This window comes from Electrona antarctica (genome assembly GCF_951216825.1).
Source record: "Electrona antarctica genome assembly, chromosome: 6".
Taxonomy (NCBI): Eukaryota; Metazoa; Chordata; class Actinopteri; order Myctophiformes; family Myctophidae; genus Electrona; species Electrona antarctica.
In genome coordinates this window covers 48,286,224-48,313,271 of record NC_136811.1, presented here as the reverse complement: position 1 = coordinate 48,313,271, position 27,048 = coordinate 48,286,224, and the positions used below count along the sequence as shown (strand labels likewise).

Here is a 27,048-nt window from a genome sequence, read left to right as displayed (position 1 = left end):
ATTTCTGTTTTCCTTGCAGGTCCACGTTAAGTGATTTTGGGCGGGAACCCCTTTTGGTGTTAGCATTATGTTATGCTTTAGCTATTGAAAAATAGCAGATCTACAAGCTCATAGCGCGCCACCGAGTGGCGCGCTACGAGCTTGTAGGTCTGCTATTTTTGAAAAATCAAAGAACGACTGACATACAATTTACAATTTAGGCATTTAGCAGACGCTCTTAATCCAGAGCGATTTACATTAAGCAATAACAAAAGCATGGCATACATCACATATATAAAAAGTAGTTATCATGAATCATGCGTAAACTAAGAACGTAACAGTGGAGTATCATAGAAACATAGCTTTTTCAGAAAACTGTCAGGATGTAGAAGACATTTTTAGAATCTGATCTCAGGTCAAAATGGGTTAAGTGACAGTATACTAGCTGGGAGTTTCACACACAAAAACATGATTTGTTTGTTACTTTTGGTACGCCTTGATGCAGCTAGGTCCTTATATGTTTCATAAAGTGAGACGATGGTACTTATATAGGGATTGATAGATACACCTAATTCACTGGCAATTCTCATTCCTCTCATCCCTCGGGGGAGAAGGAGAATAGAAATATATTATACAATGTGATCATCCTTCTCTATTTCAGTTCTGGAAATATTAGAGCCGAGGAGGCGAGAGAGGCTGAGGTTCACTTTGAGCCACAGATCTGGGAGATAGAGCTAAGTTAATTAAATTAAGTTTCACCCCCTCTGTGCGGTTAATACTGATAAAAAAGAAAATAATCTGAGGGGAAAAATCAGTTATAAAAAAGATTGAAATAGATTGCAAAGTATTACCATATTTTAAGGGTTTTATCAGACTTTCATTGACAGTCCCTTTGGATTTCAAGCCTGCTTTGACACTCATATCACTCAACTTTTCAAATAAGGGCAAACTCTTCAGAACACTCAACGTCCACATTTCATATTCATGCACATCATAGAGCACTCCAAACAGCACAATTTACAATTTACAATTTAGGCATTTAGCAGACGCTCTTAATCCAGAGCGATTTACATTAAGCAAGAACAAAAAGCATGGGAATACATAGACAGAGAGACGAGAACAACCAACATGAACCTCTATATACTGTACTTATACTGTAATATCCAGGACCATAGATCTGCTACCGTAATTTCCGGACTATAAGCCGATATTTTTTTCCCATGCTTTAGTTTGAACCCTGCGGCCTATACAACGGTGCGGCTAATCTATGGATTTTACAGCTAACGGCCACTAGGGGACCTTCTAAATCTATCTCTATGGCCGGCTATGGCCTCTATGCGGCTTATAGTCCAGTGCGGACTGTGCGGCTTGTATATGTACACATTTGTTTTTTTCCCTAAATTTAGCTGGTGCGGCTTATATTCAGGTGCGCTTTATAGTCTGTATAATTACGATATATAGATCACCTGGCCATTCGTCACTATTCTGTGTTTTTTGTTGATGTGAACAACACATTTAGCAGATGTATAGTTTGCAGTGATACAAATGTAGTGTGTCAGATGTGTGCATTTGTAGCATGATGTAGGCTACTGTATAATACACATTGCCAAATGGATAATATGGTAAGCAATAAATCAACAATCAATGAAGACTCAAGATGGTCACAAATAGACTCTGTTGGTTGTTATTATTATTATTTTTTAAATCACGATCTTGCTTTTCTGATTAGAAAAATGCCCTAAAGGTGAGACTGTGCTGCAAATTATATGTAAATGAACCACAACGGATAAGATATAGTCATTTTAATGTGATGCTGTTGTTCTTTGCACTCAAGAAGGGGAGGAGTTTGTCTCTCACCGATAAGGCCTCGGGTGCTGATGATCAAATTAAATACGTCCGCAGACAATCTCTGAGGCTTGAAAACTGCAATATACTCTCAACTCATTTGCCACACGAGCCACAGCTGAACGAATAGCACATTATTTTAAAAGTGAGTCTGTCACAATTTCACATTTTCTACAACTTTAGAGGATGTTGGTTGATACTTCTGACGCTAGTAAAAACGTTTTATTTTATTTATTTTTATTCACTGACTGTACCATTTAATCAAAGAACCTAATAAAGCAAGATATGAAAATGCACATGTGTCGCCAGCTGATCCAGACAGACCTGGTGTGCTGTTATTGTTACACTTACATTGTATTGTAGGCTATTAAGCGATGCAGTGGTGTGCTGTTGCATTAACCCATTTAGGCCTGAGATCAGATTCTAAAAATGTCTTCTACATCCTGACAGTTTTCTGAAAAAGCTGTTTCTATGTCAGTCGTTCTTCAATTTTTCAAAAATAGCAGACCTACAAGCTCGTAGCGCGCCACTCGTGGCGCACTATGAGCTTGTAGATCTGCTATTTTTCAATAGCTAAAGCATAACATAATGCTAACACCAAAAGGGGTTCCCGCCCAAAATGGGTCAATAATCCTTTACACAAGCATTGCGACTGTATGTCGCATTTACTATGAAAACCTGCATTAACCATTTGTTCGTTTGTTGCGTCAACCATGCCTCCATATATGGCCACGCCTTGTGACATGACGCCTTGTGACATCACACCTCCATATACAGTATGGTCACGCCTCATGACATTACGCTTCCATATATGGTCACGCCTCGTGACATCACGCCCCCATATATGGTCACGCCTCGTGACATCACGCCCCCATATATGGTCACGCCTCGTGGCATCACGTGACATCATGGAGACCCTTAGATCTCCATATATTGTTGTCAGTCCAACCACTGGTTGCCGTGACGTGACTAAGACTTGCAAATGAACCAAGTTGGTACAACACATGGATCTCCATATGTGGAGCTGACTATCTTCACCTGGATCTCCATATATGAAGATCACGACACTGACCTCATTAAACCCTGGATAGCCAAGCCATACATGGTTTGACATACTAGATCTGCATATATAGAGCTGGCCAGCAACTCTACATCTGACCTCACTGACACCAGATTAATGGACAGACAGACGAGAATTCATAGCGTAGCTGCATTTGATGCTAGAATGCCACTACTGTTTGCCATAGTTTTTTATTTCTCCAGGCTTTTCAAAAAGTATTTATTTAAAGACGTTTACGCCGCGGACAAAGCCAACTCGAGTTGTGACAAATCATGACAACAAACACAACATTTTGGGCCGAACAAATAATTACAAAGAAGAAAAACAACAAAAAAAGTGTTGTAACCTGCCGTTCTTCTTTCTAATTATTTGTTCGGCCCGAAAAATTGTGTGTGTTGTCATGATTTGTCACAACTCGAGTTGGCTTTGTACGAGGCTTAAAAGGTCTTTAAATAAATACTTTTTTGAAATGTCTATGAGGAAAATGAACGGGGAATCATTTCCTGGGCCCTGGTAGGGGGCGGGACTGCAACGCTCTATATCACCATCTCTGGACTGCACGGTTCGTTATTCCTCCCTGAAAAGCTTGCTGCTAATATTCAGCTCATTTTAGCGAATTGGGTTCAAACGCGGGTCATCAGTGGCCATGCATGGACCGGTTCACCACCGGTGCTAGAGACACATTTCTTCCAGATCCGGTTGAAAGTGGTATGGAAGACCATACACAAAGCTTACGGGCACGTTAAACTCATAACGTTTTCATTTTAGACTCATGAAAGGTTATATTGTTCTATATAGAAGCCTTAGATACCATATCAGTCCTCAAGGTGCCTGCCTGCCACTTATCGCTCCGTGGACAGCCATTGAAATAGTGGGTTAATATGAATGATTCATATTAAGTGCGGTTTCGCTCACAAAGAACCTTGAACGAAGCCGTCTTTTTTATTTTTTATTTAATAAAGTGTGAAGGGCCTTATGTATAGTGAAGATCTTTCCACCTGCTGAAAGTCTTATACGCTGCCAAGCTTTAGAGGAGAGGGGAGGACAGATTATGCAACCGTGATTATCGCAGCGGCGCACGTGATCAGCGATCAGTGAGTTCATTGAGAGAAAACAGAGCACATTCATGAGAATTTGTCATATAATGTGTGGGTGATTCACGGAAGTGAATCACCCACAGTACCCACAATACCCACAGTACTGCAACCCGTAACATAATGGAGCCTGTCGTCGTTACCTTTGTGTCTGCACTGTGTGCACTCGAAACAGAAGGCCACAGTATAAATGCAGTGAAGGTTGTTTTAGTTTGCTGCATAGCCGAAACGCGTACTGTAAGTGTTCCTTTTTGGTGTGTGCCAATAAAGAAATGGAAATGTGGGTACTTTGTCCGCCGTTTATTTAATTTTTGGATGCGCTACCTTTTTGGATTTTCTTTTTAAATTCCTATTTTTTTGTTTTAGTTTGTTCCGTTTATTTGACAAACTGAGAAATTGAACTCAAAGAAAACATAAAATAATACATGATCAAAAGTTTTGATTTAAAACCAAACACTTAATGTAACAAAACTCAAAGGAGTTTATCCTCTCAGAGCAGGACATTCTGTAATGGTGGAGAAAGAAGTTAAATCAGCCAGATTCTGATTTTTGAGGGGCGCTAGCCTCTCCTATGCCCAGCTTTGTGTGTTTGTGTGTACATAGCTATGATTTGTTTGGCTGAGCACCCCTTAGCTATGATTTGATTGGCTGAGCACCCCATAGCGATGATTTGATTGGCTGAGCACCCCATAGCGATGATTTGATTGGCTGAGCAATGTAGGTATTGAGAATAAAAAATCACACCCGTGTGAACTGAGTGGTGCAGTGACATCACACACTAACCATAGCAACCATGCTCACCTGTGCGTGGGGGCACGTACAGGTACACGGGTACACGTACAGGTACACGGGTACAGACAAAGCTGGTTGTTGGAGTGGTTTGCACCACTCAAAAGTGAGGACAGAACATTGAGGTCGCCACAAGTGATTAGCCGGATTGGACTTGAGGCTAAAAAGTGAGGACACCAATTGTGATTGGCCGGAATGTGATGATGTATGATGATAAGAGCGCCCCTCATTTCACACGGGTGTGATTCTTTTTAAATTATAGGCCTATATAAAAAAAGCAGAAATGTTTATGAAAAATAAATTGAAATATTCACTACTACATGCCCAAAACAGGTGTGCAAGGTTGAATGTGGCTTTGCTTTGCCCCATCTGACGGGTGAACAGTGGACGGAGGTGTCAGGTGTTTGTTTGTTTGTGTTGTTGTGGAGGTGGAAGAGGGAGCATATAGGCTGCTGTGACTCATGAAGGTGGGTCAGTCGAGGGCCAGTATACACACAGCCAACTGTGACTCAGTTAGTCCCTACCTGTATGTGCTTCGGACCTACACTGGCCCACTAGCATGCCTTCTACTGCACTGTATGTGCAGTCAGCCAGGGAGAGGTGGGATACATTAGGAATGCAAACAAAACCCAACAAAAATATATCTTGCTTATTACTCTTAATTCCTTCTCTTTCCTCTGCTTCTGTGTTTGCATGTGTGCGCATGTGTGTCTGCGTGCATGCGTGTGTGTGTGTGTGCGCACACTTGTGTGACCACAGAGTCCCCAGACACCCTTCACGGAGCTGTGTGAGGAGCTGGGTCCTCTTTTTGGAGAAGCAGAAGCCGCGGAGCCGGCGGAAGACACTCAGGCCTTCTTGTCCGAGATCAGCGAGGAGGATGTGGAGGCGCTCCGAGAGAGAGAGGAGGCGCTGCTTCACATTGAGGTGAGAACAACACACTTCATATTATACAAACAGCACCGTCAGCGCGATTATGTCAAAACTTTAGCCGCGATTGCGATTAATGAACGATTATTAACACCTTGGAGGCCCGGAACTATTTAATCCATTTCATCCATGTGCCCATCATTTATAGCGCACGGACCACTTTTACCGGCGCACCGGAAGCTGGTGTGCATGTCTGTGTAGCAGCTAACAATAGCCACACCACTCTAGAGTCGATCGACAACAATAATAAATCTATCGCGACTAGCGACTGGACCGCGGAAGGCCGTCAAACACAGGATTTTTTTTCAGAATTAGACGGGATGATTTAGATCGGGAGTTATGATCGTTTTAAGATTTCCTTTTTCGTTTTTTCGTTTTCGTCAGCTAAACAGTCACTTTTTGACACGTCATCGGAATGGGCAACAAGCGCTCCAAGGCTCTAGAGCGATGCGAACGGTTTTGTTATCATTAATCTCCGTCCTATTTATCAATCTCCGGCTTGGGCACTTGACCATGACCTTGAACTTGGACGGAGAACTCCGCCCAGGGTCTCCAAGGTGTTAAGATATAATCTGTATATACAGGATATAGTGGAAATTGCAGATCTACAAGCTCACAACATGTCGTGATGAGTTGCATTATCATTTCCGATTAGCCAAAGTAATTGTTGGTTAACGTGTGTTTTGTATTAATAATCAAAACCTGCAAAGTAACCAGTAACTAAAGCTGTCAAATATAGTGGAGTAAAAAAAATACAATATTGGTCTCTCAGATGTAGCGATATATAGTACACTTTAATGAAGTATTGAAAAATGCTCACGTACAGTAAAAGTACCTAATAATTGTACTTAAGTATACAGACCTTAAATGCATGAGTTACTTTCTACTACTGGAACTGAAAACACATGAAGATATCGAATGTGTTTCCGGTTCAAAACTGGAACAGGAAATGGGAATAATAATGCCACCTTTTTGGAAGACTGGGACACAGATACGGTACAGAGCACAGAGCCTACTAGCTTCCATCTAGTCTAGCCCATTTTGGGCGGGAACCCCTGTTGGTGTTTTAAGCATTATTTAAACTTTAACTATTGAAAAATAGCAGATCTACAAGCTCATAGCGCGGCACCGAGTGCCGCGCTACGAGCTTGTAGGTCTGCTATTTTTGAAAAATCGTGAAAATGTGGCGCAAACCTTGGAATATTCTTTCAGAGCGACCGATCTTCTTGGGGTGCCCCTGGAACAACATATTTTGAGATGGGGTCGGCGGCCAATTACAGTCCTTGACATGAAATATTGAGTGATATAGGCCTAGAAACATACAGTATAGGTATTTCAGAAAACTGTCAGGATTTAGAAGACATTTTTTTATTTCGACGTCAGGCCTAAATTGGCTAGTCTAGATCAAAGATAACGCAGCAGTTTTCCATAATGGCTTTTCTGTGTATGAGGCTTTCCTTATAGTCTTGCTCTCTTGCACGAGCCACTAAACAGCCTCTTATAGTGCACCGAGTAGAAACTGCGGTTGTAATAATAAACTTGCCTTTAAATCAGCCCAACATCTGAGATCCCAGCAGGACGTCGGTTTAATATACAATATACCCAAATAAATAGGCAGACATCTGCCGGGCGTGCACAGACCACGTCAGTAAATAAGAAATCAGACAGTCCCTGTCTGGTACCTCCCTCCTCCAAAAGCTTATTAGTATTTCGTCACGGTGCCTTCATGCTGCTGCAGGATATTGAATCCTACCCAATTACTAAGGTGCTTTTATGGACTTGTTGTGTTACCTGGGAAACATGTGTATGGAATCATAATGGGTAATGGAATCAAGATGTTTTCCATGCTCACTTTCAGGTGTGGGGGAGTGCGACTACAATATAAAAAACACACACACACACACACACACACACACACACACACACACACACACACACACACACACACACACACACACACACACACACGCACACGCACGGGCTATCACGGTTTTAGCTCATCTCTGCTCTGATGTGAGCCAGATGATGTTTTGACGGCCAGGCCCACACAATGCCGACAAAAAGGGGTGCCTGTCTTGGGCTGTTTGTCATCTTGAACGACATCCCCTGATGTCGGGTTTATTGAAGTTGCCAGTCGGCTTTCTGCGGGATCCTCGGTGATGAAACTTTTGACGACTTATAAACTTCATTGGCCGTCTCACAGCCATATGGCTAAATCAAAGCGATAAGAACCTGACACATGGCGTGGCAGCCCAGGATGCTTTATTATTATTTTTCTCCGCGATGACAAGCTTGTGAGAGGCAGTGGCGGGCCCATGGCTGGAAGCTCACCATCCAGTGGCTCTGAAGACTAATGATAATGTTTTTAGAGCACTCTGCCGGTTAATGAAGACACATCTCTCTGCCTAGTCAGAGCTGTCGGAACATCATCAATGTTCAAATCAGCTAATCCGACCGCGGTGGCCGCGCTTGAAAGGGAGACGGCTGGGTGTCGGGGGGGAGGGCGGCTAAAGGAAGGAAAAATGGACGAGCGTCAATCTCCCCTTACAGAAGTGGCTGTGAAAGCCGCTGAAAAGGCCCCAATGCCAAGTGACAGCCTCATCTCAGCGGAGCTGGCGAGGGGGATAACTTGATGGCCTCTCAGGCCGTGCGTTAGTCATACGGCCATGGATGGATGTCATTGGCAGCGTTCTGCCAGGTGCTGAAGAGCTTGATGTGCTTCCTTCCTTCCAGGAGGCTGATAGCATCTGACAGTGTGCTTTTTGCATCTCTCTCTGTCTCTCTGGACCCCACGTCCCCTCCCCCCAACACACACACACACACACACACACACACACACACACACACACACACACACACACACACACACACACACACACACACACACACACACACACACACACACACACACACACACACACACACTGTAAACTGTAAACATCCCTCTCTGGTTGTTCCATTCCACTAAATCAACATTGTTTGCAGCGGGTCATGCCCCTCCTCTCTCTCTGTCTGGCTCCCTCTCTCTCTCTCTCTCTCTCTCTCTCTCTCTCCGTCTCCCCAAGACAGAGAGACCTGTGTCTGTCATGTCTACCAGCTTCTCTCTCTCTCTCTCTCTCTCTCTGTCTCTCTCTCTCTCTCTCTCTCTCTCTCTCTCTCTCTCTCTCTCTCTCTGTCTCTGTCTCTGTCTCTCTGTCTCTGTCTCTGTCTCTCTCTCTCTCTCTCTCTCTCTCTCTCTCTCTCTCTCTCTCTCTCTCTCTGTGTCTCTCTCTCTCTGTCTCTGTCTCTCTCTCTCTCTCTCTCTCTCTCTCTCTCTCTCTCTCTGTGTGTCTCTCGCTCTCTCTCTCTCTCTCTCTCTCTCTCTCTCTCTCTCTCTCTCTCTCTCTCTCTCTCTCTCTCTCTCTCTCTGTCTCTCTCTCTCGACCTGGGGCTGGGGTAGCTGTAGTTTATAGTTTACTCTCCTTCAGAGAGGAGGGGGTGTGTCTCGTCTAGTGAGAGCCACGCTGTGTGGTGCCCTGATGGGACGTGACGTCTATGGGGGGACGCAGAGGTCGGGACCTCCTTTCCATGCTCCTGCACACCAGGGATGCGGTTTGCTACAGTGGTTGTAGTCCCCCCCCCAACCCCCCCCAGGAGAACCAGTCTGGGGCGGAACCGACAGCCCACCACCTCACCTCACTGACCCCCCCCTCCTCTCTTTCCCGGGACGGGTAATTGAATTCAAGCGTATCGTCCTTGAGTGTCACCGTGTTCATTCTGGAACCTTCTGACAAGGGGAACGCATGGAGGCAGAACCTTTGGTATCGGCGCTCCTGTGACGGATTCTGTCCCCCCAATCAACCCCCTCCACTTGTCCCCTATACCTGACCCTTTCACACCATCACCTCCAGGCTTTGGTCGTATCATCATCATTTCATCCTAAATTAATGAATAAAAGAGTGATACAAAAAAAGAAAAACTAAAGAAAACAATGGCAGGGCACAACAGAGGACAGCATTCAAGGGGAATGTGATCAAATGCATCCTTGGGACAGTATCTATTCGACGCTGTAAAATCCTTGCTAGTGTTAACTAACTATTCATTTTTCAGAATAAAGGCGCTAGATTGCCAAGCAGATGGACATAGTTTACTCTGAAAGGCCCCGCCTTCCATTTCCTCCAAAAACCGGGAGGTATAATGTTTCATTACTACCTCGCGCTAATAAGTCTGATCTCTCTTTATAAGCGTTAATATTCCAAACGAGATGCTTGTTTAATCAGAAATTAGGACAGAATAGCAAGTTTTGTCGGCCCGTAAACAAGGAAGTGAATGGCTGCGCGCATGCGCAAAACATGTCCAGGAGCTCTGAGCACAGTGTTGCCTAGTAAGTTAACAACGTCCGCTGTCAAAAGATTGATTCAGCGATCCCGTTTTATATCATTAAAAAGGACCTAAAGACGGGTATACATGTCCGAGGCACCCCGCGGTTTCAATTCAGAGGACGTGTATACATGTCATTAGCATAATAAGTGTTAACTTATCCCTTCGTAACTACAGAGAGTACAGTATACAAATGTAACAAAATGGACCAGCACAGTTCCGTTTGTTTACATTTGTACACGCTCTACACACTATAACACGGTGGATTTGAATATATAACATACTGTAGGCTCAGTGGTCTTGTGGTTAGAACCTCGACCTCCCTGAGATTGGGAGGTCGAGGTTCAATCCCTGGCAGAGTCATACGAAAATAGCACTCCATCCCTGCTTGGCACTCTGCATCAAGGGCTCGGGGGTAAATCCCTGTGACATAGCGTCTTGTCCACGGGGTGCACTTGTACATGAAGCTGCCTCACGCCACGGAAACATGAGACTGTTTACTTAGATGACTTGTGCCAAATTCAAACTTAGTTTCCCCATGCACTAAAAGCGTGTGCACAAACCGTGTGAAACGTCCTCATCATACGCTCCTCACCATACAGTTGGAGGCCATCGATATTGTCCTTTTCTTTTTGCTGAGGTTTGCGTGATCTGCGCAAAAGGACAGTTAACCCATTTTGGGCGGGAACCCCTTTTGGTGTTTTAAACATTGTTATAATTTAGCTATTGAAAAATAGCAGATCTACAAGCTCATAGCGCGCCACCGAGTGGCGCGCTACGAGCTTGTAGGTCTGCTATTTTTGAAAAATCGTGAAAATATTTATTTCAGAAAACTGGAGGATTTAGAAGGATTTTTAAACATTTTGAGGTCAGGCCTAAATGGGTCAAATGATAAGGGACAATATCGGTGGCACCCAACTGTAGATAGATGATGCATGGAACCACACCGCTTTCTCTTTCAGTGTCACCCTTCAGTGTAGACGGCATACGAGTAGGAAAACGCAGGACTCTATATAGAAAGCACCTCATAATAATTGACCATTTATTATCGCACGCATGTTATTAGCCTTGTCGATCAAATGCCATATTGGTTTTGCTTTGTTTGTTTTTCATTCTACTGCACAGTACACACTGGAACAAAAGTCTTGATGTTCTGATCGATTATTGTTCGCCGCGTTTGTCAAAGTGATGAGCACACCGGGCACTCTGTAAGAATGCAATCATCTGAATTCATGAGCACACTTGAATACATTCAAGAGTTGATACGAGACATCTCAGGCTCCTATTATAAAATAGTACATTTGATTTTTTTTGCCATCAGTACAAATCAGAATAAATTATGTCAAGTGGAGTGAGGTTTGTGTAAATTAAGGGAGGGAAGGCTCCATTACAAAATGTTGAGTGCGGGAGAGAGTTGAACTCCTGCAACATCAACCCACTGTTCCTAATGCTGTCAGAAGCTATATTTCCCGCACTGCCCTTCAGGCTGCGCTCTTGGTAAGGACTTTATAGGTCCTTGGGCTGCTGCCTGAGAGGAAACATTTGATTTTACATTATAAACCGTTTATTCAGCAAGGGCAAAAAAGAGACATCTCATGTTCAAGTCCTTTGCCGGCGGCGGTGTGGGCAGAAATGTCATTGTCCCCCCTCCCCTTCTCACCAGTAAGCGTGCGTATAAATCTGCTTAACAGTTGTTCTGCCGCGGCGGTGACACTGTGTCCTGTTGCCCGATGCCTCTGGGCCTGGGTGGGAGAGAAGCTCATATCAGCATTAAACACATTTATTTTGAGAGAGAGAGAGAGAGAGAGAGAGAGAGAGAGAGAGAGAGAGAGAGAGAGAGAGAGAGAGAGAGAGAGAGAGAGAGAGAGAGAGAGAGAGAGAGAGAGAGAGAGAGAGAGAGAGAGAGAGAGAGAGAGAGAGAGAGAGAGAGAGAGAGAGAGAGAGAGAGAGACAGAGAGACAGAGAGAGGGACAAGGTGATATTGAGAGAGCTTGAGTGAGAACAGCAACATGTATTTTTGTTTGTCAGTCTGTTCTGTTGTTTGGAACAATCCGGTATATGTTATACATGTGTTAAACGACACACAGGTGAATTTGATTATATAGAATGAAGAAGCAATGGTCAAAATTAGCCCCCTACAATGCTGCTGCTAAATCAAAGCTGTACAGAGATTGGTGGAATCATGACTGACATTTCGATCTGCCCGCATTTCGCTATAGTTCAGCGGTGAGCCTGATCTCATGGCATTTAAACTCAAAAGTGCTGTGTGTTAATTTGTATTATTGTACAGTTAAAATACGGGCTGCAGGGACTACACCTGCCTCCCACAGTGGAGCATGGGTTCAATTCCTCCATGGCTTCAGCTTGAATGGGTGTGTTCTCTGTCCTAACACTGGTGACTCCCAGAGGTTTGTTTAGGAGTCACTGCACTCGGAGTGAACTTGGATAACGTGTTCCTCCGTATGTGTGGCGTCCTCACCGTGGGGTAAACAGAAGCAGCTGGTGACTCATGCGTAGCAGAGGTGCTTGTCTAGTATGTCTACACCCTCCCCAGAACAAGTGGGGCTTACCAGTTGCAGTTTTTGGATTGATCAATGTTTTTATTGGCAAAATGCATAGGGTATTAGATAAATCATATGAAAAATCATATGTCACTTTTTGAACCCAGCACCTCCACAAAGTGATGTGCGTATTTTACTATAGTTTTATTAGATAAATCACAAAGTAGCTTGAGAGCTTATTTCCATTTATTATTTATATATACAATTTCAACATGCTCTTTTTCTCTTGATGGATATCTTGAAGTTAACAATAAAGCTTATCATCTAAAGGCTGGCAGGTAACCCAATTGAGTTCCTTGTTCAAGGGGAATTTGCATAACAGCTAAACTGGGGGAAATTGTATTATAATTTAGTGTTAAAATATAGGCACGCATGCACGCACGCACGCACGCACGTATGCACGCACGCACGCACACAAACAAACTAACAAATGCACAGACACAACGCCATTTTCTGCACCACGAAGGGAGGGTCTGCTGGAAGGAGCGCCGTGGCTTCTGATTGGATGAGAAGTGGGCGAATGTTCCTCCCTTTGTGGTGCAGAAAACTGTGTTGCGTCATAAACGGCTAACTTCTGGAAAGTTTCATGTTACAGAAGGTTCTGCGTTACCCTTCATAGTAAAAAAGAGCCATAAATGTCTGCCGTTGTCCTGAGTTGCAATTTAACGACGAGTCATGTGTTCTGATGTCCTTACTTTTCAAAGGTAATACCAGAGTCACCTAGCTTCCCTCACTTTTTACGAGGCAAGTTGTCGGCTACTCGCAAATAAATGTTTCTGGGATGCATGACATGAGATTATTTAGCAGAGGGCGGGAGGTAACGGGCACACTGGTGTTGCAATTCCAATGTAACTCAAGGACACACAGGATTTACCTTGGCATGTGGTAGCAATCCAATAACAATAGTATCTGAATTATTTCATTTGACAGGTAATTTTTCATGTCATTATTGGCAATACATTGTTTTACCTAATACAATGTGTTTTGCCAATAAAAAGCTAAATAAAACTTTTTTTTTAATATACCCTATGCATTTTTGTCATTAAAACGCAAAAAAACAAACGCCAAGTTCTTGTAAATACAGATACAAATTAAGATAACGATGAATCTATTGACAGTATGATATGGGTGAAGTGTATGGGGCTTAAATGGTTAACAGGCTATATGGGCTGACCTGCCCTGCAATGCAAACAGAAGGGAATTGAAATGACAAGCGTTGACAGCAGATGATGACTAATGTTGCCTGTGGAGAGGGGACTGCATGGTGTCAGATAAGAATTGTCACGGCCGCGCCGGCTAATGTGGTCGTGCAGCCGAAGGGACACCGAAGCCAAACATGTTATCCACTGCCCTATAGGGCATCCCCCTTGGCCAGGGGAGATATTAGGCTTTTGGTCTTCAGGCTCTGCTCTGTATACACATTCACAGCACGTTGGCCTGGCGTCACATGCATTTGGTGCATTTCTAACCCGGCTGTTTGAGTTTTTGATAGTCTCTTAGGAGGATGCATCCTGTGTCTCTAAATTAAATCGTAATTCTGTAATTTCCTTCCGTGTCCTTTCCTTGTGTCTTAGTGACTAGTCCCTCCCACCAGAGGTGCATAGAATAAACAAGACAAGGAGAGAGGAAACATGCACATTTCCTTTGCGATGCCCACTGAGCGGAGCCCCCCCTCCTCCCCCAATTTATTAAATTGGGGGAGGAGGGGGGGGCTCAGCTTAGACACTCACAAAAAAAAATCATTGATGACAGAACAGTCTTTGCCACAGTTAATTTGCCCCACTACAGTTTCACATCCACGTCCCCAGCGGCCACCCACACATGCACACGCACGCACGCACGCACGCACGCACGCACGCACACATGTAAAAAATCATTACTAGCTAGGGGCGTCATGCTGTTCAGTTGAGAAAGTCTTCCTGGAACGATGCACTTTATGTTCCCTCACTCACAGCTCCTCAGTGGTGTCTCCTTATCCTCACTCCTGTAGCTCATTGGCTTGGAGCAGGAATTAGAGGCACGGCCGGCAAAATGGCAGACTGACTTTTTCCACTTAATACAGTATATAGACAAGCGAGGATAGAGATAAGAGATAAGGACACGAGATGCATCCTTAGGCTTCTCAGTTTTTTCCTCTCCTTCAAACCGCCCCTCCTATCCTTCCTACGCCCTCCCCCCCCACTCGGCCGTCGTTGTCAGGTGTGTCAATGTTCCCCGCCGTGGGGGTGTCAGACTCACCTGTTGGAGGGTGACAGTGCGGGCACTGAATCGCCCAGACACCTTCGGAAGGGGAGCTGTGAGCCATGTGGCCCGGCACCTCCCCCTCTGCGTCTGTGTCTGATCTGCATACCTAATAGGCTCCCATTACCGGAGCCAGTCGACAGGCACCTGTAGGAGGCGGGCGATGCAGCAGACACACACTTCCTTGTGCCACAGTTCCCTCTGCAGGCACGAGAGAGAGGTGATCACCACCACTGTGTTCATTTTGTTGACTGACACCAAGACTAAAAGACTAAGGTTTTTCAGAAGACTAAATAGGACTAAAACTACATAAATGGTGTGTTATTCAAAAGAATATTCTGAAAAAATTATCACTGCAACGCCACCTTGTTCTCTTCACCAACTCTGCATCGGTGGTTAAGTAATGAAGTAGTAAGTAGCATTATACCACCGTGTAGCAATACTACTACTACTGCTGGAGGTAATAGGCCCTATATTCAAAATATTACTGAAGTCAAAGTACAACATTATTGGCATAAAACTATATTTAAAGAAGCAAAAGTAAAAGTACTCATTATGCAGAATATCCCATTTCAGAATCATGCCATGTTATTGGACTCTAATTATTGATCAATGAAGCCCTATTTTATATTTCGGCTAAAGAAAATTGCCAATATTATACAAACTAAATCGGCTATTAAAAAGTTGTATTTATTTGATTAACCTAATTAAAAATGTTGCCTCTAAGTTGTAGTGGATGCTACCTAAAAAGTACACTATACTTGAGTAAATGTACTTAATTTAACCACTTCTCTGTATTAGGTGTACTACGTTAATTGAAAATCTAATAAAAACATTGAAAGAGAGAGGTTTACTACGTAGCTTGGCTCTTGCTGGCCCCTCTGAATTACCACAATAATTTGTCTGCCAATACTACGGTATGTGCATGGAGCTGATTCTGCACTACAGTACTGTATATGTGGTACTATCTTCTCACGTACTGAAAGAATCCACTTCTGTTCATTCCGCTGTGCTTGTCTATTAGGGTTTGATAACAACAGCGCAAACGTGTGGAATCCTTTGAGAAAATCCAAGCGATTTACTTTTGCTGTGGCCTGCTTTATATTTCCTGTATTTGTTATCTCTGCTACCTTATGTGATACAATTCATCTTCAAGAGGAGTTTGTTTGCGAATATCAAGAAACTGTTTACTTCTTGTGCTACCACTCTTCTACTTTCCTAAACTGTGCATTTCTCGAGACTCGAGCAGAAAATTAGTTTCATGATGAGGGAGGGGGGGGGGAAATCTGCTACTTATTTCTGCAAGATTACGGAGAGGTGAAGAATCTCTGGTGTGATACAGGCAATACGATGAAATGTGACAGCCACATCCACAGAAGAAGTCTCTCTCTCTCTCACACACACACACACACACACACACACACACACACACACACACACACACACACACACACACACACACACACACACACACACACACACACACACACACACACACACACACACACACACACACACACACTTTGCGCTCGTCTTCTCTTATCAGGCAATCTGCCGTGTTCCAAGTCTTTGGACGGACCTGTAATCTTACCATTCATATCTGCCGCTATCAGTCAGCCGTCTTACAACTGCAGAAACGTGAGGCATGCCCCGCTTGCCGACAGGGCTGTCAATCAAGATGCTGCTGGCGGGCTTGTTTTTGTAGATTTCTTCTTTTTTTAGAAAAGAATCTTGGCCAGAGTTTAATTGTGTTTTCGCCGTCTCCGCTGTGGCCTCGATGTCAGATGGAACAGATGTACGGAATCTCCAACTGCCATTTTATTACGAACAAACGCCGGGCCCCTTTAACCATGCCATGTCCACCGTTTGTTCAAGTGCATTCTTCCCATCAACAAGACACACAATACCAGCTCCGGCGGGATTGACAGGTTGTCAGAGGACGATGTGAGCCATTGACGACGATGTTGGCTGACTGACTGTGGCTTGGAAGAAAATGCTGTGGCCCTCATAAACACAGGCCACCAGGGGGCAACCAGGGAGTTTAAATTCAAAGTCAATTTGTAGATTATTTTTGCCAGTTTAATCCATATACCTGACATTGTGCAAACCATTATTGTCAGAAACGTTTATTATTGTCAATCTGACCGTTCACATTAGGGCTACACCATATGGACAAAATGTCATATCTCTGTATTTATGCCAAATATTGCGATATCGATACAATATACAATACCGTTAAAACTTTCAAAAAAGTGTGTTAGTGAGTTCGCTAACTCACTGGACCAGGGCTAACAACAATGCAGTGTAGCACAGTTTTTGTCAGAGGATATGGCTATTTGGAGGACGTTGATATGTCAAAAACGTTACTATTCAGAAAATGGGGGTGGGGGGGAGAACCTTCTCCTTCCTACAAGCTCTTGTTAATACTTTATTGGTTAAATATTTATAAAACCCAACAGACTTAACCACTTTCAACCTGCTGTCTCTGCTTTGGGCATGTTGTTATAGGTGAATAATTATTTCATTCAAAAATAGACAAAACTGGAAGATATTGCTGTTCTCCTATTTTTGCTACTTTCGTGTCACACTGTCATATTTAAGTAGGCCTATAAAACAGGACATTCATTTATGGGGGGGGAAACAAATATGGAGATACAAGGCAACAATATACTTGTCTCGATGGGCGCACGCACGCACGCACGCACGCACGCACGCAACACACATACTCATCTCAGAGGATTGTAATGTACAGTATATGTCACTGGATGAAGCAATATGAAAATGAACTGCTGGTAATTTAAAATAACATTCTCAGAGCTTGGTCTCCGGTCCCATGGCAGTAGGTCCAATAAAGTGGCCAGGAGCAGAATATAAACTCAATGAAATATAGAAGATGGCACACTTTTGGCCCTAAGCCTGCCCACGCACTCTCCCCTCGGGCAGAGGTCCCAGCTAAGACCATCCCATCTCTCTCTCTCCCTTTTCACTTCCACTCAGCGTTTCATACATTTGTTACACACCATTCTGTCATTATAATGAAATGAGTTACGGTTGCCAAAGCGCTTTGCCAGGTAAAATAAATGTGTTGTTATTCTATTCCCGAGTGACGGACAGGGTTGCCCAAAGACGAATGCAAAAAGTCTTTAGCATTTGTGACGTTTGCCAGGGGCCATTTTGGCTCCGTCCAGATGGCATTTGCCAAGGACCAGAATGGCTGCCAGTTTCCACAGCAATCTGAGACACCTGTGATGGATGGCCCACTGCGTTAGGCTATACAAACGCAGCTGTGATTGCACGGTGCAATAATGGAGGAGAAGGGGGGACCTGTGAGAGGGAGATAGACACAGGTTTTATAAGCCTCCATATTGCTCTGAGCTGATACACAGAGAACAGATTTAAAGCTTGGAGAGTGTGGAGAATTAGCTCCGGTCAACCGTAGCCCCAACAGTTCTCTCGGTGCCCTGACAGAGAAATAATTGAACGGAAACTTGTTTTAGGCACTTTTATTTGCTGCATTATTAATTGTGTAATTTTGCTGGATTCCGCTGGGAATTCAAGGTAGCACAAGCAATAGTCTAATAGATGGAGCTCTAGTGAAGTTAGTGATCCCTGGTCAGTAATGTATGATCAGCAATGATGGGTAATTTAAAAACAACTCTTTTTGTGTTTCTTTATATAGAGAGACATGCTGGACATCAGCCAAATTATGAAGGACCTGGCAAGCATGGTGCATGAACAGGGAGACGCCATAGGTGAGTACTGTGTGTCTGTGTATGTCTACAGCATTACACGTTTAATTGGTCTTATAACTCTAGTTCTATGATCACATCTGGAGTCCATGGGTTTAACCACACATATTCATATTGAGATGAAAGAATCCTTATCCGTGTGAAAACCAGACAGTGGCCTTGTGGTTAGAGTGTCCGCCCTGAAACTGGGAGGACGGGGTTCGATCCCCGGCCGGGTCATACCAAAGACTGTAAAAATGGGACCCAATGCCTCCCTGCTTGGCACTCAGCATCAATGGGTTAGATTGGGGGTCAAATCAACGAATGATTCCCGAGCGCGGCGCACGCTGCGGCTCACCGTTCCAAGAGTTGGGTCAAATGCGGAGAACAAATTTCACTGCGGTAACGTCTGTGACTAATCGTACGACTTTGACTTTGACTTTGTGAAGTGAGGGGCACTCTTATCATCGTACATCAGAATTTGCGCTCTCACCTTCGTCTTCAATGTTAGTGTTACTCAAAATTGTCCATTGTCAATGGCATTTAAAGGAGCATTCAGTGATTTGGGTGATTTGGAAAAAACCCCGGTCCGCCCCGGTAACAAGATGTGCACATGCACAATACAGTGGGGGGGACACGCGACAGGCCAACAGCACGCGCACCAAGGCCCGCCCCGATCGATCCTGATTGGAGGAAGGCCCCTCTCATCCTGATTGGATGAAGGCTTTGCCACCCAAAGCCCATACCGAAACTAGGGTTTTTTGACCCCAGGGGCTCACTGGGGACAGGGAGGAACTTCTTATTTGGTCAGCACACTTTATAGTAGGGAGGATTATCCAAAAAATAAGAAAAAACAAGATATTTTAATTAAGTGAAATCACTGAATATACCTTTAATGTTTGTGTTAGGACAAAAATGGTGTTTACACAGACACTAAAAGCTGGACATAGGAGGCCCACAAAAAGATGTATTAGCCGCCCATCAGGATGAGTCTATACTGTATAGCCCTATGGTGACAAGGACTGTAGAACTCATCATTGTCGTCAGTGACCAGGGATTGTAAGACATAACCTTTATTTCTCACATGGCTATGTGCTTAGGGAGTGAAGCCCAATACTTAGACCCTGTCCACCACATCTAGGTAGGTTGGGCATGTCTGGTGTGTCACGGGAGTTGGACACAGCAGCAACAGATCAGGGAGAATTCACTGGAGCAGCTCGGACAGTTTTATGGCTTTTCTTTTTTATTAATGGGCGCAAAAGAGCACGTTTTGATCTTCAGTACATCGTCATCAAAGTCATGACTCTGATGAAGATGTAGTGAACATCGGAACATTAGTATCTTTGTAATTTGCACCTATTATCGGTATTAATTTGTGTCATAAGTACTCTCCGCATGAATTCAGTCTCAACAGTGTCACTTGAAGGTAGGTCACTCAGGCGTTGAATGTCAGTGACGTCACATACTAACCATAGCAACCATGCTCACCCGTACAGGCACAAACACACACGGGTACTAACAAAGCCAGTTGTTGGAGTAGTTTGCACCACTCAAAAATCACAACTGTGTGCAGTGAGGGGCGCTCTTAGTATCGTACATCATCATGTGTAAAATAGACACTATGCCGATTTGCTCAGACACTGACGTAACATTCTCCATTCATTGTCAATGGGAATTTAATGTTTGTGTAGGACAAAGTTTGTTAACATACTAAAAGCTGGATATACTATAGGAGGGAGGGGCTAGCGCCCCTCAAAAACATTAAACCTTCCGCAGTCCGCACTGCTACAGTGAATTATTTCTTTCCTATTACCTGCCTTACTGTAGCCTGGAACTCACCTATGCTTTTTATGGCATAGGCAGCTCCCGGCAGGATCCGCCGGGAGAAACTATGCACAGCAGCGCGACATGAGACTAATTACTTAGAGCGACAGAGAGAGAGGAGTGTGTGTGTGTACATGTGTGCATGTGTGTGTCAATTTAACAAAGGTGCAGACGATCAGAAATCAGCAGAGAGTGAGCGATGTTTGCGCTACTCTATGCCGAATTGAAGTGGACTCGGACCCAGACTTTTTTTTTCTCCCTGGAAATAAAAACGTCTGGGTTTCCGAGGCTAGCCTTACTGTGACTCTGACCCGATGCCAAAACTGTGAAGTCACTCCCAGAGTGAACTGCCAATCCGTGTCCGTCCATCTGCCTTAGCAGGAGACAGGAGGGCAGCCACTCGCACCTACTGCGAAGTAGAGGATGACACAGGAGTGGATTCCCTCCCCCGGGGCCGTCCCATCCCACAACCACAGAAAAAAATCCCATACCGTCCCAATCCCAGGCCAGAGTAAAAAAGAAAAAGAAAAGAAAAACGTCCCATTCCTGGTAGAATGACTCCCGATGACCCGATCCCATCCCGCACCGGATTTTGTGTTCTTTTTAGATGACTGTGTTTCATGCAGTTTTAATGCAAAAGATATGGCACCAGGAACAGTTAATCTGTGGTAATATAATGAGGCTAATTGATGATTTTCCCGCTCCTTCCCACTCCCGTCAACTTTTCATTCTTGAATCCCGAAAAAATTTCATCCTCTACTGTGAATACATCTCAACTGACATACGTGAGCCTGTTGGGCAGAACAGAAGGTTACCGGTACCGGTACCTTCTGGCCCTCGCTGCTCAAATGGTAAATGGTAAATGGTGCATTTATATAGCGCCTTTATCCAAGGCGCTTTACAGAGATTGTGCATTACATTCACCCATTCACACACACATTCATACACCGATGGCAGCCGAAACCATGCAAGGCACCAACTAGCACATCGGGAGCAATTAGGGGTTCAGTGTCTTGCTCAAGGACACTTCGACAGTGACTCTGGGGGAGCCTGGGTTTGAACTGGCAACCTTGCGGTTACCATCCAGGCACTCTACCCCTGAACCACCGCCGCTCACTTGGATAGCAGGTTGAAGGGGTAGCCCGACTGATCTCAGACCCGGAAAAAGACCCACACACACTTTCAATAGATCGAACCTGATGTAGGGGCACTATGTCGATCAAAAACACTGCTGCACTAATGTCCTCCACACCTGTTCCACTGAACAAAGTGGTCAGCTTCCCCCCCACACATTGTGAAGTGTGCAGGAGGGGGGGGGGGTCAGCCTGGTGGAGACAATGAAGCCACAACATGGACTAATGTTGGGTTTCTCCTGACAGAAACAAAATGGCATTTCCATGTAGAGATACAGTTCAGAAATGTCTAGTGGCCGTGGCCGTGGCCACGGCAGCATAGGCTTGTGAAATGCCTCTGTAAGCCAGTGAATGAGCTTCTGTATTGACAGGGTTTATGCCAGCCAACTTCTCTGCACAATAGATGAAAAGCTGTTGTGTCCACCTTATCATGGCTGTGGGTTCTGCCACTCTATGCCAATGTGTACATTGAGCATTAACTTCCTCTCACCCTGTGGGATTGAGGTCAAACAAACGTTTAGTAGTTCCACTCACTCTCCAGCCTTTTTGACCATTGTGTGTGTGTGTGTGTGTGTGTGTGTGTGTGCGTGTGCGTGTGTGTGTGTGTGTGTGTGTGTGTGTGTGTGTGTGTGTGTGTGTGTGTGTGTGTGTGTGTGTGTGCAAACATGCCCATTCCAATGGGTGGATCCTTGGTTGGTGTCAACGACGATCAAAGTAGGCAGTGCATGTTTTTCTTTGACAAATAGATCCACTTCTTAAAATTGACTTGACTTGACTTCTGCTCACCTGAATTGGTCCAAATTTGGCTCACAATCTCAGGGTGCAGTCTCCTCCTCAGGACATTATGTTGGCCCCCGACATTCAGCTGGACTGGCATGCTCTCCTCTGAGGAGGTTGGCCAAGGCCCAGCTCCATAGACTGGCATGCTCTGAGGAGGTTGGCCAAGGCCCAGCTCCATAGACTGGCATGCTCTGAGGAGGTTGGCCAAGGCCCAGCTCCATAGATTTTCTGACACCTTCAACAAATGTGAAGATCTACAACATCACATCTCTACCAACTAGAAGCAGCACCTGCTGACATTTCTGCAGCTAGGACTTTGATTGATTGATTGATTGATTGATTGATTGACTGCATGTATATTAACTGTATATGCCCGCTAAACTTGAGGTTTACGGGCAAAATACAGTGCCCATAATTGCCCGTTAACTCCTCTTTTCACGCAGTATATTTGATTGCATACTTGATTGAAAAAGTTAGTTTCAGGTAGTTCATTCAAAGATGCTAAATACGATACATGCAATACAATACAAGACATGATATTAGTAGAAAACTCATCTACAGTATAGAAAGGAGGGGTGGGGGCGGGGGTCAGAGGACTGTTGTATTTGTTTTGAGGTCTTTCAGGTTAGTTTTGAGTTTGGGTCGGGAGTCGAGATCTTTAATGCGTTTTGGATTTCGGCACACTAGCTGCCAGTAGTACCGCACTGCCATTGTATAGCTTTGCCATCCATAGTCTGAACGCCTAGTTAGTTCACACCAAGATGAGATATGATATGACACCCCTTTTTCCTGTTGTGTTTTTAAAAGATAATGGTTAACACTTAAAGATTACAATATTTTCAACATTTCAGCAAAAGCCGCAGAGTCTGACTGGCTTTTAATCAAGAGCACCAACTGCAGTGGTATCATGGCAGCAAACACAACGCAACAAAAACAATCCTGTTGGAAGCAGCCACTGTTTGTTTGCCAAGGGGCTTCTGAAGCGTCTGTGCCTGTAGCGTCTAGGTGTGAACGTCCCACCGTGCAGCAAACACAACAGCCTGTCTTCAACTACATCACGCAGCTTCCTGAGTGGTGTTACTGGAACGGAGGACATGAGATTATGGCGGAGGCGATGCCACATCACAATCATATTCACCAAGTCTCTGTGACAGCTTCCCGAAGCAGAGATGAGATGAGATCACTGGAAGCGAGCGCCTACACATAACACACTCCAGTAGCCGCTCGCCCCATGCTGGCTATAACCAGCATCGGGGGGGGTGTACGAGCGAACATTATGCCACCACTGTTGCGCACCTGGGACATGGTGCTGAAGGCGTCTCTACCTTTATATTGACCCTGGGAAAATAAACGCATGTCAGTAGACGAGCTATACTGCTGATTGTCTTTGCATTTATTGGATCAGGGCTTGATACGGACGTGTCCTTCTGTGTGGATACACTAACGACGCCAAAGCTGCAATATATGATGAACCATTCCCTCCCACTACATGACCTTCTCCCTCCAACCAGACTAGAAAGGAACTGCTATGCAAATGCGCTACAGCACTGCTGTCTCCATACAGTGCCAAGCACCTCCAGCAGTCCTTGCATGCTGCAGATAGACTTTATAATGACAGAGAAGCCACAATAAATAATGTGACCATCGCCATGTCCTCTGTATATAAGCTTGAAATAGGAAATATATTGTGTAACATATATTATTTTTTTTTACAGTATTGTTTTTCTTATGTATGTTTTTTTCTTCTTACCAATGTAAAGAAGAGTGGGATTCAGACTTGAACGAACGAAACAAACCCTGTATTATCTGTTCGTAATAAACACACAGACGAGTCCCACCATAGAGCATACCCCGCCCCACCATAGGGCCCAACCCCACACACTATAGAGCAGACTAAAGCCTATGAGCAATATACTGTGTTAATACCATTATCCTCAAGTCTGTTAGCAAAGACTCTAAACCTATTATGGTATTTTAATTGCTTGCTTAATTTGTTTAATCTAAGTAATTAATACATTTTCTCATTCATTCAATGATTAATGTATGCATTCATTTATTCGTTCATTCGCTCGATTCAATCAAGGGTATATTGGTAGGTTGTAGTCTATCCCAGCAGACATTGGTTGAAAGAGAGAATACTGGCAGTTGATCCAGTCCATCAAAGAGCAAACATACTTAACAAAGTTAACATTTACACTGGCATCCACATTCATAACAATGATGTATATCAGTTTGTTTTGTAGCTAGGACATCAATTGGAGAGTCTACTCCAATTGATGTCCTAGCTACAAAACAAACTCTCATCAACATACTTTCATCCAATCCATGAAAACCTACTCTTAGAAGAAAATCCAAACGATTATGCTTTAAGGAGCAGAAACGACATTGATGTTATTTTATCCATCATCAAATGAATGCCTCACTCATATCACCAACATTGCAACTGGATGCATTGACATACGAGGTCAGCCTGGCAAATAATGTCTGAACTTCTGAGAAGACACGCCGCCTTTAAACTCTGAAATGTATGGCCTCAGTACAGTAGATATATCCTGTTCATATTACTCTGATGTGTGCGTGCGTGCGTGCGTGCGTGCGTGCGTGCGTGCGTGCGTGCGTGCGTGCGTGCGTGTGCGTGTCCGTAGAGAGGTCCTCTAGAGTAAAATGGGGAGCAGCACCATGTACTAATTACCGCCTTTGTGTTTTGGAGTGTCCTCATGTCTGCTGCCTTCAGTCAGTCTAATGTAGATGCCCTTTAAATAGTCTTCTCGCCTCACCCCAATTCCACAGGAGTGGGAGAGTAAAGGGTGATTCAGAGTAAAGGGTGATTCAGAGTAAAGGGTGATTCATACTTAGTTGGACGCTAGTGACGCACAACTAACAGGGCTTTTCTTTTCACACTGCAGCCTCCCCGGTGCTCTGTGTATAATTAGCGCGGTTAACATTTAGACCAATGAATAATGCACAAATATGCAGAGGTGGCATTTTCAGAAGTGTTTGGAACTGCATTCGGACTGCCTTAGTTTCCATATAAATTAATATCTGTCCTTTTGAAGAAAATGTTTTTGTTTGTTTTTCAAAATGGATTTCTTTTGTTGTTGATTTAATTTGTAGGCTATTTGTCCAACAAATTAGTTCCTAGAAGATACATCAAAATGGAATGGGTGGATGGTCTTGATTGATTGATTGATTGTCTATTAGACCTGGGGACTCGTTTCCATTGTGGCCTAACAGAGCCTATTAATACACTTAATTAACAATTAACAATGAATCAAGAGAGCATAATCATTACTGTCAGGAGGAAACCTCCTAACTATATTCTTGAGGTTTTAGATTTTTCCCCCTCCATAAATCAGTGCTATTGAACACCCTTTATGTCTGTGTGTTGTTTCAAAAATATTGAAGCGATGGAAATTAGTAACAACACTTTGGCCAAAACCTCTTAACTCCATTGGACCCTCAAACTGTCTGCTAAAGCAACTAACTTCACCACCTCTCCTCCTCTCATGTAAGTACTTAACACTATATATAATGTCACAACACCATGCAACTTTGATGAGGCAGTATTGCTTTGTTTTGCAAAATATAACGTTTTCAAAATCTCCAGGAAAAATGCATATTTTTCATTTCCTGAAAAACTAACATTTTGGAGTTAGGTGGTTTCTTCCTGACAGAAGAGATATAATATTAACCCATTTTGGGTGGGAACCCCTCTTGGTGTTAGCATTATGTTATGCTTTAGCTATTGAAAAATAGCAGATCTACAAGCTCATAGCGCGCCACCGAGTGGCACGCTACGAGCTTGTAGGTCTGCTATTTTAAAAAAATCGAAGAACGGCTGACATAGAAACATAGCTTTTTCAGAAAACTGTCAGGATGTAGAAGACATTTTTAGAATCTGATCTCAGGTCAAAAATGGGTTAACACATTCACTCAAACGCAGTAGCTTGCAGCGCTTTCTGTTGTCAGGCCTGTCCGTCTTGGACTCATTCAATTGCACAGAGCGTTTATCTGCTTCAAATATACTTTTTCCTCACCCGGCGCATATAATTCATACACACACACATGGGCAGAATAAAAGTTAGGTGTGACCTTACGTTAATAGATGTCATCAACAAATACAGCCAGTTATATTTACAGAGGAGAACGTGGAATAACGGCTGCAGAATACGACCTGCATATACAACGATTTCTTACAATATACAGACAGCGGGGGGCCAGGTGAAGATGATGGTGGGTTATCAGGAGCCTGCGATAACAGGGTATCGGCAGAAGCTTCCGGACCTTAAAGGACCACTTCACCACTTTTCAACATCTCTTCATATAATTGGTCCTCACTCACTTCATGATAAAACACCACCATTTTTTCCTACTCAGTCTGTGTCTCATGAGGGCTTTGGGAAGTTCGGACACCCGTCCACCAGTGACATCATCATTAGGCAGATTTTTTTTAAACACGATTTGTTTTAAAATATATTTAGATTTTTATTATCGTGAGAACGATGGCTTCAACTTTTGCATTGAAACTTTTCAGGAAAAGAAAGCCTGTCATTTCTATTAACTTGGATTCACCATCGATGATGTCACTGGTGGACGGGTTTCTGAACTGCCCACAGCATTCCTATGAGGCACAGACTGAGTAGGAAAAAATGGTGGTATTTTATCATGAACATTAGTTAGGACCAATTATAGGAAGAGAAGTTGAAAAGTGGTGAAGTGGTCCTTTAA

The 27,048-nt window shown here is 43.9% G+C and overlaps 1 protein-coding gene across 1 annotated transcript in view; it reads left to right on the top strand.

Annotated features, from left to right (window-relative positions):
- Positions 1-27,048, top strand: part of tsnare1 (T-SNARE Domain Containing 1) — a 169,776-nt gene that overhangs the window by 86,715 nt on the left and 56,013 nt on the right. The window contains exons 8-9 of the mRNA XM_079504227.1: positions 5,527-5,691; positions 18,535-18,607. Of these exons, the coding sequence (XP_079360353.1) occupies positions 5,527-5,691; positions 18,535-18,607 (238 nt within the window). The remainder of the gene's footprint in view (positions 1-5,526; positions 5,692-18,534; positions 18,608-27,048) is intronic.